The 14,313-nt window shown below is 37.2% G+C and overlaps 1 protein-coding gene across 1 annotated transcript; it reads right to left on the reverse strand.

Annotated features, from left to right (window-relative positions):
• Positions 1 to 9,696: 9,696 nt before the first annotated feature.
• Positions 9,697 to 12,404, reverse strand: LOC141696674 (uncharacterized). The gene is made up of 4 exons (XM_074500788.1): positions 12,091 to 12,404; positions 10,811 to 11,281; positions 10,429 to 10,459; positions 9,697 to 10,346 (listed from the first exon to the last, which is right to left on the reverse strand). Exons 1-4 carry the CDS (start codon positions 12,176 to 12,178, stop codon positions 10,184 to 10,186), a joined length of 753 nt encoding a protein of 250 aa, XP_074356889.1. The 5' UTR covers positions 12,179 to 12,404; the 3' UTR covers positions 9,697 to 10,183.
• Positions 12,405 to 14,313: the final 1,909 nt, after the last annotated feature.

Consider the following 14,313-nt stretch of genomic DNA (forward strand, 5'->3'; position numbering starts at 1 on the left):
TAAAGAAGATCACCTTCGTTTACCACCTCTCCCGTACAATAGGATCCGCAGATAAAAACCAATGGTACTCCCCTTTTGAAAACAGCTTCTTCCCTTACTAGAAAATCACCTTGTGTTTACCACCTCTCCCGTACAATAGGATCCGTAGTTACAAACAACAATGGTGTGGTGTAGTGTACATGTTTGATCTTTTTCTTCCTCCCTGCTATTTCTTCCCCTTAGTTGAGGAATCCTCCAAACTATTTCTTAAGCTTTTATCTCCCCCTTAAAGAAGGAATGTATGCCGTCGTCTGAAGGAATTCTCATATTTCACTTGGTTGGAAAAGAAATAACAAGTAGTTTCTCTTTCTTCCTCACTGTGAGTGTGTGATTCTGTTTAGTGTACCTCACATGTGTTTCACTCTTCTCTCCACTCGTGTTTACACTCATTCTCACAAGTGTATCACTCTTCTCTCATAGCTCCAACATTCAGCTGTACCTGCAAGGAAAATCACCTTAGCCATCCTTAAGGAAGTCACAGGTGGTGCAATGGGAGTTCACAAATCCCCATCCTTGTTAAACTCGTCAGATGAATCTGAGTCATAATCTACAAGTTGCTAGTTTCCCTTTTAGGGTTCCAGATTTGAATTCTGGGAAGGTAAACAATGATCCAACGAATTTAGCATAAAGATCAAAGTTCCCTTCTAATGTCTGTGAAGACATTTCCTTGTGACTCATCGGGTAATATCTGAATCATTGTCAACAAGTTGCCGATCTGCACCTATGTCAGATCCACTATCCGCAGATGCATCCAGGGGATTTAAGCCTGGGGAGGTAGACACTGACCACTGACATATGGCTTTTGGATCAGTATCCTCTCCTAACACCTGTAAAGGCAATTGGTCCATTAACGAACCTTAAATAATCGAATCTGACCTTAAAATGGTCGAAACTCTTGTTTTCGTCAACTCATCCTTTGTGTGTGTAACCTCTCCTTGTGCATCAAGAATTATTTATGTTTGAAGTGGTGACACTACATCGGATACCCTGGCCGACAGGCAAATTTCAATAGACGCACCCTTTTGAGAGAATGAATCTAGTAACTATTTTTGTGCCTTTTCAACCATTACATCTTTTTGAGAAGATGTATGGGGGCTAACAGTTGTCTTGGTTTAAATACTACTCATCTATGTAGGAGACAGAGCTACTGGGTTGACTACAGAACCTTCCTTATGTGGTGCACTAAGGCACTATCTCCCTCACGCTCATTCATACTACATTTAGTGGTAAGAGAGTGTTGGTTGGTTCTGTTTTTGTGTTTGTCTTTACAGTCCGGGATAGACGTTGTGGGTTTTCAACCTCATGACTGTCAATGAAAGAAAGTCATTGGAGACTGAACCTGTAACACAGAACATATGGTAATAGAGAGAAAATGATTTACAATAGTGATTTCAAAAGATTTTACATGAAATAAGAAATCACTAATGTAGAAAGAAGTTTGATTTTGTTTTTCAATATGAATGAGTTTTTGATAAAACATTGATCACTTAGGGTAAAGTCTAAGTAATTCTCATTCATGTCAAAAGCTTACAAATATCTGCAACATAATGTTAACAACATATCATTGACCGATACTTGTCAAGTACTTTAGATACTAATTGTTATGTTGCATAATATTTAAAATAAAATAAAAATAAAAAATAATACAATACAAATAATAATAATAAAAACAAATATCAATGAATTAAATACCAAATATCTATCAACAAGATATCAACATACAATTTCATATATCATACAATATTTACAATTACAGAAAATACAAATAAAAACTTATATAAATATAGCAAAAATATAGAAACTATTTACAAGTTCAATGATAACATTACCAGCTTGCAAACAGCCATATCCCTCGGATAAACCTTTGCTGTTATCTCCAAAGGTAACCAGGGGGCCAACTTTCTCAATCCACATTTGATAGCAGGGCTCTATCTCCGGTCATATGTCTTGATGATCCACTGTCAAGAATCCACACTACCGGTTACACCTGTTTACTGCCCTGCACTACAAATGGATTAGACCTTCTTCGGAACCCAAACTTGGTTGGGCCCGGCATACTTGTAGAACTGTCCTTTGTCAGGCAAAACAACATTTTTAATTTTAATTGCCTCAACTTTCTCAATGACTGAACATTTGACCTTGTAAACAGCCTTAACAAATTTCTGTTTAAGGTAGGCACAAATGTCTCCTTTCTAGCCTTAGAAGGACTAGCAGTCTTAGACCTATCATGCTTCTTGTTATTCACATGCTGACGAGGAGTAGTCTTATCATTAGAAATATGCTTACCATTAAAATAAGCATACATCATATTAAAAGCACAAGACATACAATTAGAAACACCACATGCTTTATGAGAGTGATTAATAGTAGGCAATTTATGCATGGCAGATATGGCATTTTTGTTATCCAACTCATGTGTGTCTGAGTTAGTCTCAGTTGCTTTCACAACTTTGACTGGAACTTTCGACACACTTGACTTGGAAACAACCTTCTCATTAGCATGATCTTCAGCACGTATTTCTTCCTGAATAACAGAAGAGGTCGCATCAAATGGTTCAGCAATTGATGGTTTATAGAGGGGTTCATCAACACCCTTAAGCACATGTGGTACTTCCCTCCCTTTAGCACAAACACGAGGAGGGGAGTTTATGCCTAATTCTCCAATAGCAACATTGTAATCATAACCTATTCCAGATGTTTGATTAACAGATTGCTTACTGTAGAACTCTTTAGCCTTCGAACAAGAATTGAAGTAGGCTCTAACCTTAGTCTCAAGACCGGTGATCTTGTCTTTGAGAATAGTTTCAAGTTTTCTATAACAGTCAACTCTATTCTCTAGAAAAGATACTTGTTCTTTTAATTTGTCTTGATTAATGTGCACAAGTCTTAATTCATTGACCTCTTTCTCAAGGTCTGTGATCTGTAAACTTAACAGTTCATTATCACGACGTGCACAATCTAAGTTACCTCTTAGATGATAAACCATTTCAGCATCAGAAAGTTTTACCTCTATTCTTGACGATGAAGCTTTTCCATCAATAGCCATAAGAGCAAGATTTCCTTCATCTTCATCTTCACTGTCAGTATCATCCCAGCTTCTTCCCTTTACCAGATAAGCCCTTTCAGAGTTCTTTCTTACTTGCTTTGGCTTCCTACATTCTGTGGCAAAGTGTCCCAACTCATTGCAGTTATAGCATCTGATGGTGCTCCGATCAACCATCCCTGTTTTGTATCCACCACTGCTGGTGTTAGAGGATGAAGATCCACCTTTCTGGAATTTGTTGTAGTTGGACTTGTACTTAAGCTTGGGATTCCGCTTGAATCTGACATGGGAGAATCTCTTGACAATTTGGGCCATTGACTCGTCTTCCAATTGCTCCAGCTCTTCCAAGGAATAAAAATCATCACTTGATTGATTTGTAGTAGGAGGATCATATTCTGCTACTAACATATTTTCCTCAGCCTTGGAACACTGTACCATTCTCTCCAATTGTTGAGATTGCTGTTGTTGTTGACCTTCAGCTACAAGTGCAGTAGATGTGCTGACCATTCTATCCTTCCCGTAGACTTCCTTCTGTTGAATCTGCTCCAACTCATAGGTTTTTAACACTCCATAGAGCCTGTCCAAAGAAATCTCACTCAGATCTCTAGCTTCTCTAATGGCAGTGATTCTATGTTCAAGATGAGTTGGCAGTGTTAAAGGGAACTTTTTGTTGACCTCCCTGATTGAATAATATTTCCCATTTATGTTCAGGTTGTTGATCAACGCATTGTACCTCTCAAACACTTCAGTAATTCCTTCTCCTGGATTTGATTTAAAATATTCATACTCAGAGGTTAGGATCTCCAACTTGTTCTCCCTAACTTCCTTTGTGCCTTCATTAATCACCTCAATAGTTTCCCACATGTGTTTGGAATTTTTACAGTTCATCACATGTCTGTTCATTAAGGGATCAAGGGAATCAATTAATATTAATTGAAGGCTGGCATCCAAGGAGGCTTCTTCCTTCTCAGCAGGAGTAAAATCTTCAGGCTCTTTTGGATAGGTTCTAGCTTTGGTAATCACAACATCATCTACTATCACCTCTGGTTCAATAACCATCGGAGTTTTTAGACCCTTCTTTAACAAGTTCAGATATTTGGGATTTGCAACTTGTAAAAATAATAGCATCTTCTTCTTCCACATGATATAATTTTCTTTATCAAATAGTGGAATTTTAACGGTTCCAACTTTTTGTGAAGTCATTATGAATTTTTGAATAAATAAAAATTCAAGGAGTTGAAAAATCACAAAAGTCTAGGATCTTGATTTGTTCGTTAATCAGAAGGCTCTGATACCAATTGTTAGGTCCCAATGTGTTTGTAGAAGAGGGGTTGAATACAAACAGTACCGAATAATCGAATTAAATGCGGAATAAAAAAAATGTGAAACAAAATTCAAGTTAAATAAAAATATTATTAAACTTGAAAGGTGTTACAACAACTGTATCGATTACAAGGAATTAATCTCAAATTAATTATCACAAATCTAGAATAAATTCGACATGAACTTTTTCTATTTTTGTAATAAAAAGATTCAAATGCTAAACGCAATTTGAGATTAAGTTCTAGGGATTTTGATCCGCTAGATTGTTACACAAGAACAAGATAATGATTTCTAGTGGTTTGGATTTAACTTTACTAGCTAGAAATTGTGATCTTGATTTTAGCAGAGAAGAGATGATATATTTTTCAGCTTCTGCTTTTCTTTGTTCTTGAACTGTTTTTCAGATGGATGATTGACTTCTGTTGCTTCTGTTGTTTTTATAATAAAATAACCACCTGATTTGTTGGCAAGACAATCCTTTTAGCTCAGCAAGACAATCCATTGAGCTAGCAAGACAATCCATTGAGCTAGCAAGACTTTCGGTGAGACTATTGATTGAACTAGCAAGACAATCAGAATGAACTGGCAAGACAATCCTCCTCCCAGTGTAACTTTCGGTATGACAATTGAAATGACTTGGCATGACAATCGGTATGACAATCCAGATTGTCATGCTAGTTCATTTTCAATTGTCTTGCTGATTTAAACTGATTTTAATCCAAAAACAATTCTGAAAAATCTTAATATTAATTCAGAATTAATTAATCAATTAATTCAATTAATAAATAAATTAATCTTTGTAGATATAATTTAGTTTCTTAATTAAATTATATGACTTAATTAATTAATAGAGAATTAATACTAATCTTGAGCAGCAACCATTCTTCTGAAAATCTTTTGAAAATCACTGAAAATTATGAATCAATTCCACCACTTCAACGTTGACACTCGATGTACTGTCTGGTTCATGAGTGACTAACTTCCGTGACGTTTCTTCATGTCTTAACTTTGATACTCTGATTTTCGTCAGATTAAATCCTTGTAATTAATGATACTCTGACGAGATCTCTGTCACTTGATTAAATCCACAATCTTGATTTATATCACCGAGGCATGATCAATTTCTTGAACTTCTTCCAGTGAATAAATTTCTCAAGTCTGTAGATGAACCTTGTTTCTGAATCCTTTGACAGATGTTACTCTGTGAGATCTCTTTGACGGTAGATCCACTATTTACTTATTACATTCTTATTTGAGTTGAGTTGAATCCTCGAATATACAAATAGGCCTATGACATATGACTTACACCTATCTCGACATTGCGGTGCCCATTCACCAGAATCACAAACGTCTGTTCACTCCACAATATCATCAGCAGCCTCGTCCCCGGTGATTAATGATATTAAGCGCTTAACGGAGAAGGAGTTACAAGAAAAAAAGGGCAAAAGGGTTATGCTACAGATGTGACGGTAAATGGGCAATAGGTCATAGATACAAGAAGAAGGAGTTAAGTGTGATGCTGATCGCTGAGGAAGACGGAGAGACAGATGGAGATGATAGTAAAGCTCCTTTGTCACCAACCGAGGAAGTGTTAACTGAGGTGTCCCTTAATTCTGTCATTGGCATATCAAATCCTAAAAAATAAAACTCAGGGGTTTAATCGGAGAGCACGAGGTAGTAGTAATGATAGACCCGGGAGCTACTCACAATTTCATATACCTTGACACGACCGCGGTGGCTGGTGTGCCTATTTCAGAATCGAGTGGTTTTGGGGTTTCACTTGGTAATAGGGAGGCTATTCGAGGGAAAGGGGTGTGTCTTGGTGTGAGATTATATTTAGATGGGGGACTAGAGATCGTGGAAGATTTTTTGCCACTAAAGTTAGGAAGTTTAAATGTAATTCTCGGAATTCAATGGTTGGAGAAGTTGGGGATGGTGTTAACAAATTGGAGAACTCAAGTAATGAAGTTTGAAATTAAAGGGGAACCTATAATACTAGTTGGGGATCATTCTTGGTTCACTCACAAATTTCTTTAAAGGCTATGAGACGGGTGTTACGCAAAGGAAATGTTGGGTTTTGGGTTGAGTGTAATCGCATGGAAGGAGAATCAGTAGTGCCCGAAACTGAAGTTGATAAAGTGCAGGAGGCTCCAGCGTCGTTGCAATGGGTTTTACAGCAGAATGCCATGGTTTTTGTGAGCCAACAGGCCTACCCCCAAGCAGGAACCATGAACATTCAATAACATTGAAAGAAGGAAGCAACCCAGTGGGTGTGCGACCATACCGTTATCCCCAAAATCAAAAGGACGAGATAGAGAAATTGATTGTTGAGATGTTAGCTGCCGGAATAATTAAACCCTCAACCAGCCCGTTTTCGAGCCCCGTATTATTAGTTAAAAAGAAATGGAGATTCTGCGTCGATTATCGGGCCCTCAATAAAGAAACGGTGTCCGATAAATACCCGATACCGGTAATTGACGAATTGCTGGATGAACTTCATGGAGCTGTGGTTTTTTCTAAGTTGGACCTACGAGCAGGGTACTACCAAATCCTAATCCGACCCGAAGATACTCATAAAACAACTTTTCGCACGCACGATAGGCACTACGAGTTCTTGGTAAATGCCCTTCGGGCTAATGAATGCACCTGCTACATTCCAGTCATTAATGAATGACATATTCCGACCGTTTTTGAGGAAATTCGTCTCAGTTTTTTTGACGATATCTTGATTTATAGCAGCAGCCTTCAGGAACATGAAACTCATCTGCAACAAGTTCTTAACACGCTGGTAGATCACTCTTTGTATGCCGACAAAAAGAAGTGTGAATTTTGGCAAATCAGTCATCGAATATTTGGGGCATATTGTATCAAGAGCAGGTGTGGAAGTTGATAAGGACAAGGTGAAGGCCATGGTAGATTGGCCCCAACCAAGAAACTTAAGGGATCTTAGAGGATTTTTAGGTCTTACGGGCTATTACCGCAAGTTTATTTGTGGGTATGCCCAAATAGCTCGGCCATTAACGAAGCAGTTAAAAAAAGATAGTTTTGCCTGGAACGGTGCTGCCACAGAAGCTTTTAAACAACTGAAAGTGGCAATGACTTAGCCCTTTATGCTCGCAATGCCAAATTTCAATCTGCCCTTTATCGTTGAAACAGATGCATCTGGCTACGGGATTGGGGTAGTTCTGATGCAGCAAAATCAAGCAGTGGCGTACTTTAGTAAGTTGCTAGGAACTAGCGCACAACAAAAATCCATTTATGAGAAATAATTAATTGCCATATGCCTCATTGTCCAGAAATGGAAACCATATTTACTTGGGAGACATTTCATAGTAAGGACCGATCAACAGAGTTTGTGATTCTTGACTCAACAAAGAGAAGTCAACCAAGACTACCATAAATGGGTGATGAAGCTTTTAGGATTCGATTTCTAGATATAGTTTAAACCGGGAGTTGCGAACCGGGTTGCTGATGCTCTATCCCGTACACAAACTGGTGAAGTAATTTTAGCAAGTCTGATATCAAGACCTGATATATCTTGGGCTGTTTTGGATAAAGAATTAAAGGATGATGCTTTCCTGCAATAGATTCTAGTAGAGCTGCGGTCAGGTATGAATGAACATGTGGGATTTAATGTGGTTGACAACAGATTGCTATACAAAGGGCGCACTGTCATACCTCAAAGTTCCACTCTCAAACCCTTTTTGCTTCAAGAATATCATAACTCAGTGATGGGGGGACATTCAGGGGAATTAAAGATATATCTGAGATTGGCTACTAGTTGGTATTGGGTATGAATGAGATGGGACATTACTCAACATGTGCAACACTGCACCGTGTGTCAGCAACATAAACTGTCACAACACTCTCCAGCAGGACTTCTCCAACCCTTGCCCATTCCCTCGATGGTCTGGGAAGATATCTCTATTGACTTTGTTGAAGGTCTTCCGCTATCACAAGCCGTTAACTCTATTTTCATCATGGTCAACAGATTTTCCAAGTACGCCCATTTTATAGGATTACGACATCCATTTGATGCATTTACCGTGGCCTCGGTTTTCATGAAATAAGTGGTGAAATTGCATGGTTTTCCAACTTCAATTATCTCTGATCGGGATAAAAAATTTCTCAGCACGTTTTGGAAAGAGATCTTTAAGCTTCATGGCACGACTTTGAAGAATAGTACGTCTTACCATCCGCAAACGGATGGTCAGACAGAGATTGTTAATAAAGCACTCGAAACTTATATTCGCTGCTTTGTAAACAACAAACCTAAAACATGGGCTAAATGGCTATCCTGGGCTGAATTCTCCTACAACACTGCCCCACATTGCTCCACTAAATTCAGTCCATCTAAGGTTGTTTATGGGCGTGAGCCCCCACATCTTGTACAAGTTGGCTCGAGACAAACTCCCGTCAATAGTATTGACGAAATGCTACAAGAGCGAGATGCTTTATTAGACGAGCTACAGTTTAATCTAATCAAAGCTCAACAAGTAATGAAGAAGGCTGTAGATTCTAAACGTCGAGAGGTAGAACTGGCAGTAGGTGATTTTGTTTATGTCAAACTGCAACCCTATCGACAGAAATCCCTAGCACGTAGGCCGTATGAGAAGGTAGCCCCAAGGTTTTATGGGCCTTTCTGTATTATGCAGAAAATAGGCAAAATGGCCTATAGGTTGGAGCTTCCAGACACAACAAAAATACACCATGTGTTTCACATATCCCAGTTAAAGAAATTCATTGGTCAAGCTAACGTGTCTGCTGTGCTGCCACCCCAGTTAACAGCTGAACTGAAATTAGTGGTAGAACCGGAAGAACTGTGGGAAGTGAGGCAGGTGAAAAAGGGAGGAACGACTACGTTGGAGGTTTTGATTCAGTGGAAAGGACTAACTATTGAAGAAGCTACATGGGAGAATGTTTCCACTATAAGACACCAGTTTCCGGACTTTCACCTTGAGGACAAGGTGATTTTTTGGGGCAGGGGTAATGTGATACACCAAGGTAATAAAGGGAAATTATAAACATATTCAAGGAAAGGCAAAAATGGCAAAACAATCATTACGTCTCTGGATAATTTAAATGAAGTGAGCTACACAGTCAAAGGGCAAAATAGGGAAACTGCCGAAGGGTGAAGCGTGGAAATGATAAAAGAGGGGAAAATATCTTTGAGGGTTTTATCTATGCAATTGTTTTGTAATCGTTTTCTTATCTAAATTCAGGAGAGCCCTGGCCTCTCGAATGCCGGTCTATCCATTTCAATCTACCAAGTTGTTAATCATTTCTGTTAATTCTCGCAACACAACGATTAGTGATTGATTGTATTGAAAGTGTTTAAGCAAATACATCACACAATTCTAGTACAAAGATCAAATATGTTCAGTCACAAACAGCCAACAGTCATGACTAAAATTTGCACAAGACCATTGCAAATGATTTGAACCTTACCAAAACTAAGATTTCTCATTTCATTGCATCCGCTCAAAAAACAAGCCCAGGTTTGACAGACTCGATCTTAACCATGTACAAGTGAGCTACAATTTTTAAAGACTTGTGTACCGATTCACACATTCCAAAACTTCATAGTTTCTCATCTTCCCGCCAATGTGAATCTAATTCACACTCCTGTAACTCAGTTACGAATGACCACTATGTGTAGTTGTGTCAATATGTGTTTATGTGTTATAAACAGACAATTGACCTCGCTCATGTTATTGCCTCTCTCATACTCTCATTTGTCGATCATGAGAAAAAAATTAAATCTCGTGTGTAAATTACTTACATATAATCTCTTGACATCATCATTCTAAGAATTATCGAGCTGATCAGTAGCAGACTTTTGCTAGGCACAGTGGCTACTGAGCTCGTGGGATTGGCAGGCCCTGCACCAAAAACTGTTGCACCGTTTGAATTAGTTGTGTTTAGAACTGATGAGCTTGTGCTGCAAACACAATTTCTTTTGTTAACATTTAGTTCCAAAACAAGATGATAGGACAATGAATACATAAATTCACTCAATTAACCTTGTGGTCGGGTATTGGCAACTGCCAGAACCTGCAATAACAAATAAAATTAGAATTTATTACCGACCACTTTTAGAAACATCATCCAATTTTATATTATGTTATGTCTGACTCTGAGCATGCAATATCTAAATGAGAGGCCTTGTTACTTTAAATTTAATGACTACAAAACAGCTAGATGTGTACATGCGAGTTTTCAAATGCGATTACAAGCTTAATTTGAACTTGGCATGTTGGTTTCAGAGCAATGGCTGGTTTTTAATACCGCAATAGGAGAAATTTATTGTTAGGCCTCATTTGTTTCAGATTAATATTGTTTGAGTTTGCTTTTCCAGAAGGCTGGATAAAAAGGAAAGCTTTTACAAATGTAACCACTTCTTACTTGGATCAGTGCTAGTAGTAACAGCAGCACCACCAAAGGTGCAGCTTGTAGGAACCGGATTCTTCTGATAGTAATTATTGAATGCAAAAGAAGCATGGTTGCGAAGTGTGTTGGGGTTGTAACAACCACCACTAGGCTGAATGGCAGAGCAGTCTGCAGCCCCATAGCCACAAGCGTAATCCAATGCAACCTGCAGCGCAGTTTGAGATGCTGATTGACTAGCAACACACCAACTACCACCTGAAAATGATGGAGATGTAGTGGTGGTGGATGGAGGAGTTATAGTTGGATTGGTAGTGGCGGGTGAGTTGGGGTTCGAGACTGTTGGATTTAATACTGGAGTTGTTGGGGTGGGATTTAGTGTTGGAATAGTTGTTATAGGAGTCGTTACATCCATTTTCCTTCTGATAACTGAAATGGAGAATAGAGGTTGTTTGTCTTCTCTGTGTAAATTCACTTCTTTCTCTGAACCTGAGACGAAAACCAAGCTAAAGTAAGTAACTTTTTACTACTCAGAATTTGCTTGTCACTTTTCTTGTAGGTACTTAAGATTCTTTTTTAATACAGTCAGTGACTAACAAGGGTGTCAAGCCACGTCGTGCCACATGGCATTGACACCCCTATTGGCACCCAGCCTCTGCCTCCCATGGTAGTGGAGAGGGCCTCTTTCGCCTTGATAATTTTTTCAGCAATCTTAACATACAAAGCATAATTTATAAAATCAAATAGGCAAGTATTTTGGTTAAGAAGATAGAAGTAATATATAAGTTCTGCAGCCATAAAGAAATACAGAGAAAAGGAACTAAAAGATTCCAAGCAACTTTATTCTTTAGATAGTGAGGATTTAAGGTTGATGTTGCTTCTTAAATTGCAGATTCCTGTTATTATATTACTGCTTTAGCTGCTGCTTCTTCAATACTTAATCACTTATGCTTTAACATATTCCCTATGTCTGGGTTAAAAATTTCCTCAGACATTTACTATGATATCTAAAAAAAACAGAGAGAATCTGTCCCAGACAACATAATTGCTACTGCTAATTTGAAGTTCAAATATTTTTGATTTGTAACAAAATTTGAAACAACATCGCATTAATTTAATGTACTTATCATAGGAACTGCAAAAGAATTAAAATTCACAGGCCAAAACAAAAGGTGTGTGTTCTGTGTTTGCAAAGAGATAAGTGAAGCTAGAGTTTGCGGTACGTCTAGCAGTAAAATTGATAGAATTAAACATAATAAACTAAATAATGGAAGAAAGAAATGAGGAATGGAGATGACCTGAAGATAGAGCACATCTGAATAAGATGAAGACTATAATTACAAGAGAAACAGCAATCTTTAAGCCCATTAATCTAGCTTCACTCATGTTCTAAACAGCTAGCCCAGGTTAAGTTTCTTGATTTGCTGCTGCTGCTGCTGCTTTAAACAAGTGTAAATAATTCAAACACAAGAAGCATGCATCATGGCCAATTTGTAGAAGAGAGGGAGAGAATAAAAGGAAACTTGAGAGAGGAGACATCAAGGGTGGTGAGTGAGTAGGGGAAGGTTGCAAAAAGGTGATGGACCGGACCGGTTTTGGGGGGGGGGGGGGGGGGGGGCGATGCAGGAACAAGCAAGTGAGAGAATGTCTTAAAGTAAAGACGGAATTGTTTGGCGTTTTGGTGCATGCAATCATGTTCATATAGCTCCTCTTTTCTTAAACTATGAATAGTTGCTAATTGTATAATTTGACATACATCATACACTTATGAATTAATAATCCATAAAATAATAATTTTATTTAAATAATTTTTTTACTGATCCTAAAATAACAAAAATAATATATTTTTACTTGTGATAAAATGATAAACTTATTAAGTAAAATTTTTCTCGATCCTAACTCTATTACTTTTATATTTCTATTATTTATTTAAAAAAATATTTCAGTTATTTAAAAAATTAAGTGACTTTTTTTAATATACTGTTAAAGTTACGTTTTTGTATTTCAATTATTTTAATATATCCTAGGAAATAAAAATAGCAATTGGAAGCTCACTACATAGTACATAGTAACATAGAGTCATAGACCATGGTCATGATACACTAAATATTGATGTGGTCCTCCAAAATACCAAACTTATTTCTCCATCATTCGTGATATGTTTCCACACTTTAAACAAGTGAGACCATAGCAAGGATCTAAGCGTGAAATTAAACAGTAGACTGCAGTTAATTAAATATATCCAACATTTGAATAGGGTGAATGTGTCCACAAACGACACATAAGCTAGTAATCATGACACTTTGATTTAAATTTCACCTTTCTCTATTTCATTTCTTTGTTGGGTGGTTGTGTGACCATGACAACCAATTGCATGATGCCTTGCTCATGTAAATAAATAAAAATACTTGTGAACAAAATAGAGTTACGCGGGTTTTTACACGATTTGTTTATTAATATTTAATAAAAATAATTTTGAATATGAAAAATTATTGGACAAGTAAACGAGTTCGGGTCTAGTTTTATATCACTTTAATTTCAATTCGACTCGTTCACCTCAATATGGACTCAAATTTATTAAACTCCTCGTAATTCGTTTAACTTACTATACATATTAAAATCATGATAATTAAATAGGTTAGATACTATTAATTCAAATCTTGAATAATTCTTGATTTGTAACGAAGATATTATTTTACTTTTTATTAATCGAATATAAATTTCTATGTTCGTCTAAATGATTCCAAATACTTAAATCGATTCATCTTTCGAATTGATTATTCGATTCTTATCAAATATGAATTAATCTTTTATTAATTCATTAAACTCTTCCAGAATTCATGGATGATAAATCAATTATTTATTCTTTTTTTTCCATTCTTGCAGAAACACTATCGAATCTATCTATATTCCGAATTTTTTCAAGATGTTCGTTTGACATGATTATTCTCCTTATTCGAGATGATCCCTGTGCTTGAAGATTATTGATATATTGTTCATATCGACTTGCAGTAATATCCTTATTAAATCGAGATTGGTCCATTGTTCGATCTAAAATATGTGATATTATTTTGAATTTCTTGTGATGTGAAGTGAGAATTGAATCGGGATGTGTTCATCTATACTGGTCAACGTGGGGTTTGACCCACGATATTTAGAGTGACAATCCGATATGTGGACATGTTATTCAGATCGAGTGCAACCGAGGATTAAGACGTTAACCCTTTCTTTTATGCTAGCAAGTGTGTGTTAGGCGTTCTTACGACGAATCGTGAGCGGGTGAGCGTAAGATTCGCAGGAGGACCGTACACTAGGGTAGTTGATCGCTTCATTGATGTATCGGGGATGGAAAACGATCAGTTAATCTTGAATCAAATGGCTTTGTGTTAGATAAGAGCTTTCTTAAAATTGCGAAGTATTGTTGATTATTCTTTATTGAGTTTAAATTTTGCTCTTGGCACCAATTACCATTATTTTATAATTGATTGTCATATATACTTGTTGAGCAATCGGTTGCTCAC

This window comes from Apium graveolens, chromosome 11 (assembly GCF_009905375.1).
Source record: "Apium graveolens cultivar Ventura chromosome 11, ASM990537v1, whole genome shotgun sequence".
NCBI classification, from domain to species: Eukaryota; Viridiplantae; Streptophyta; class Magnoliopsida; order Apiales; family Apiaceae; genus Apium; species Apium graveolens.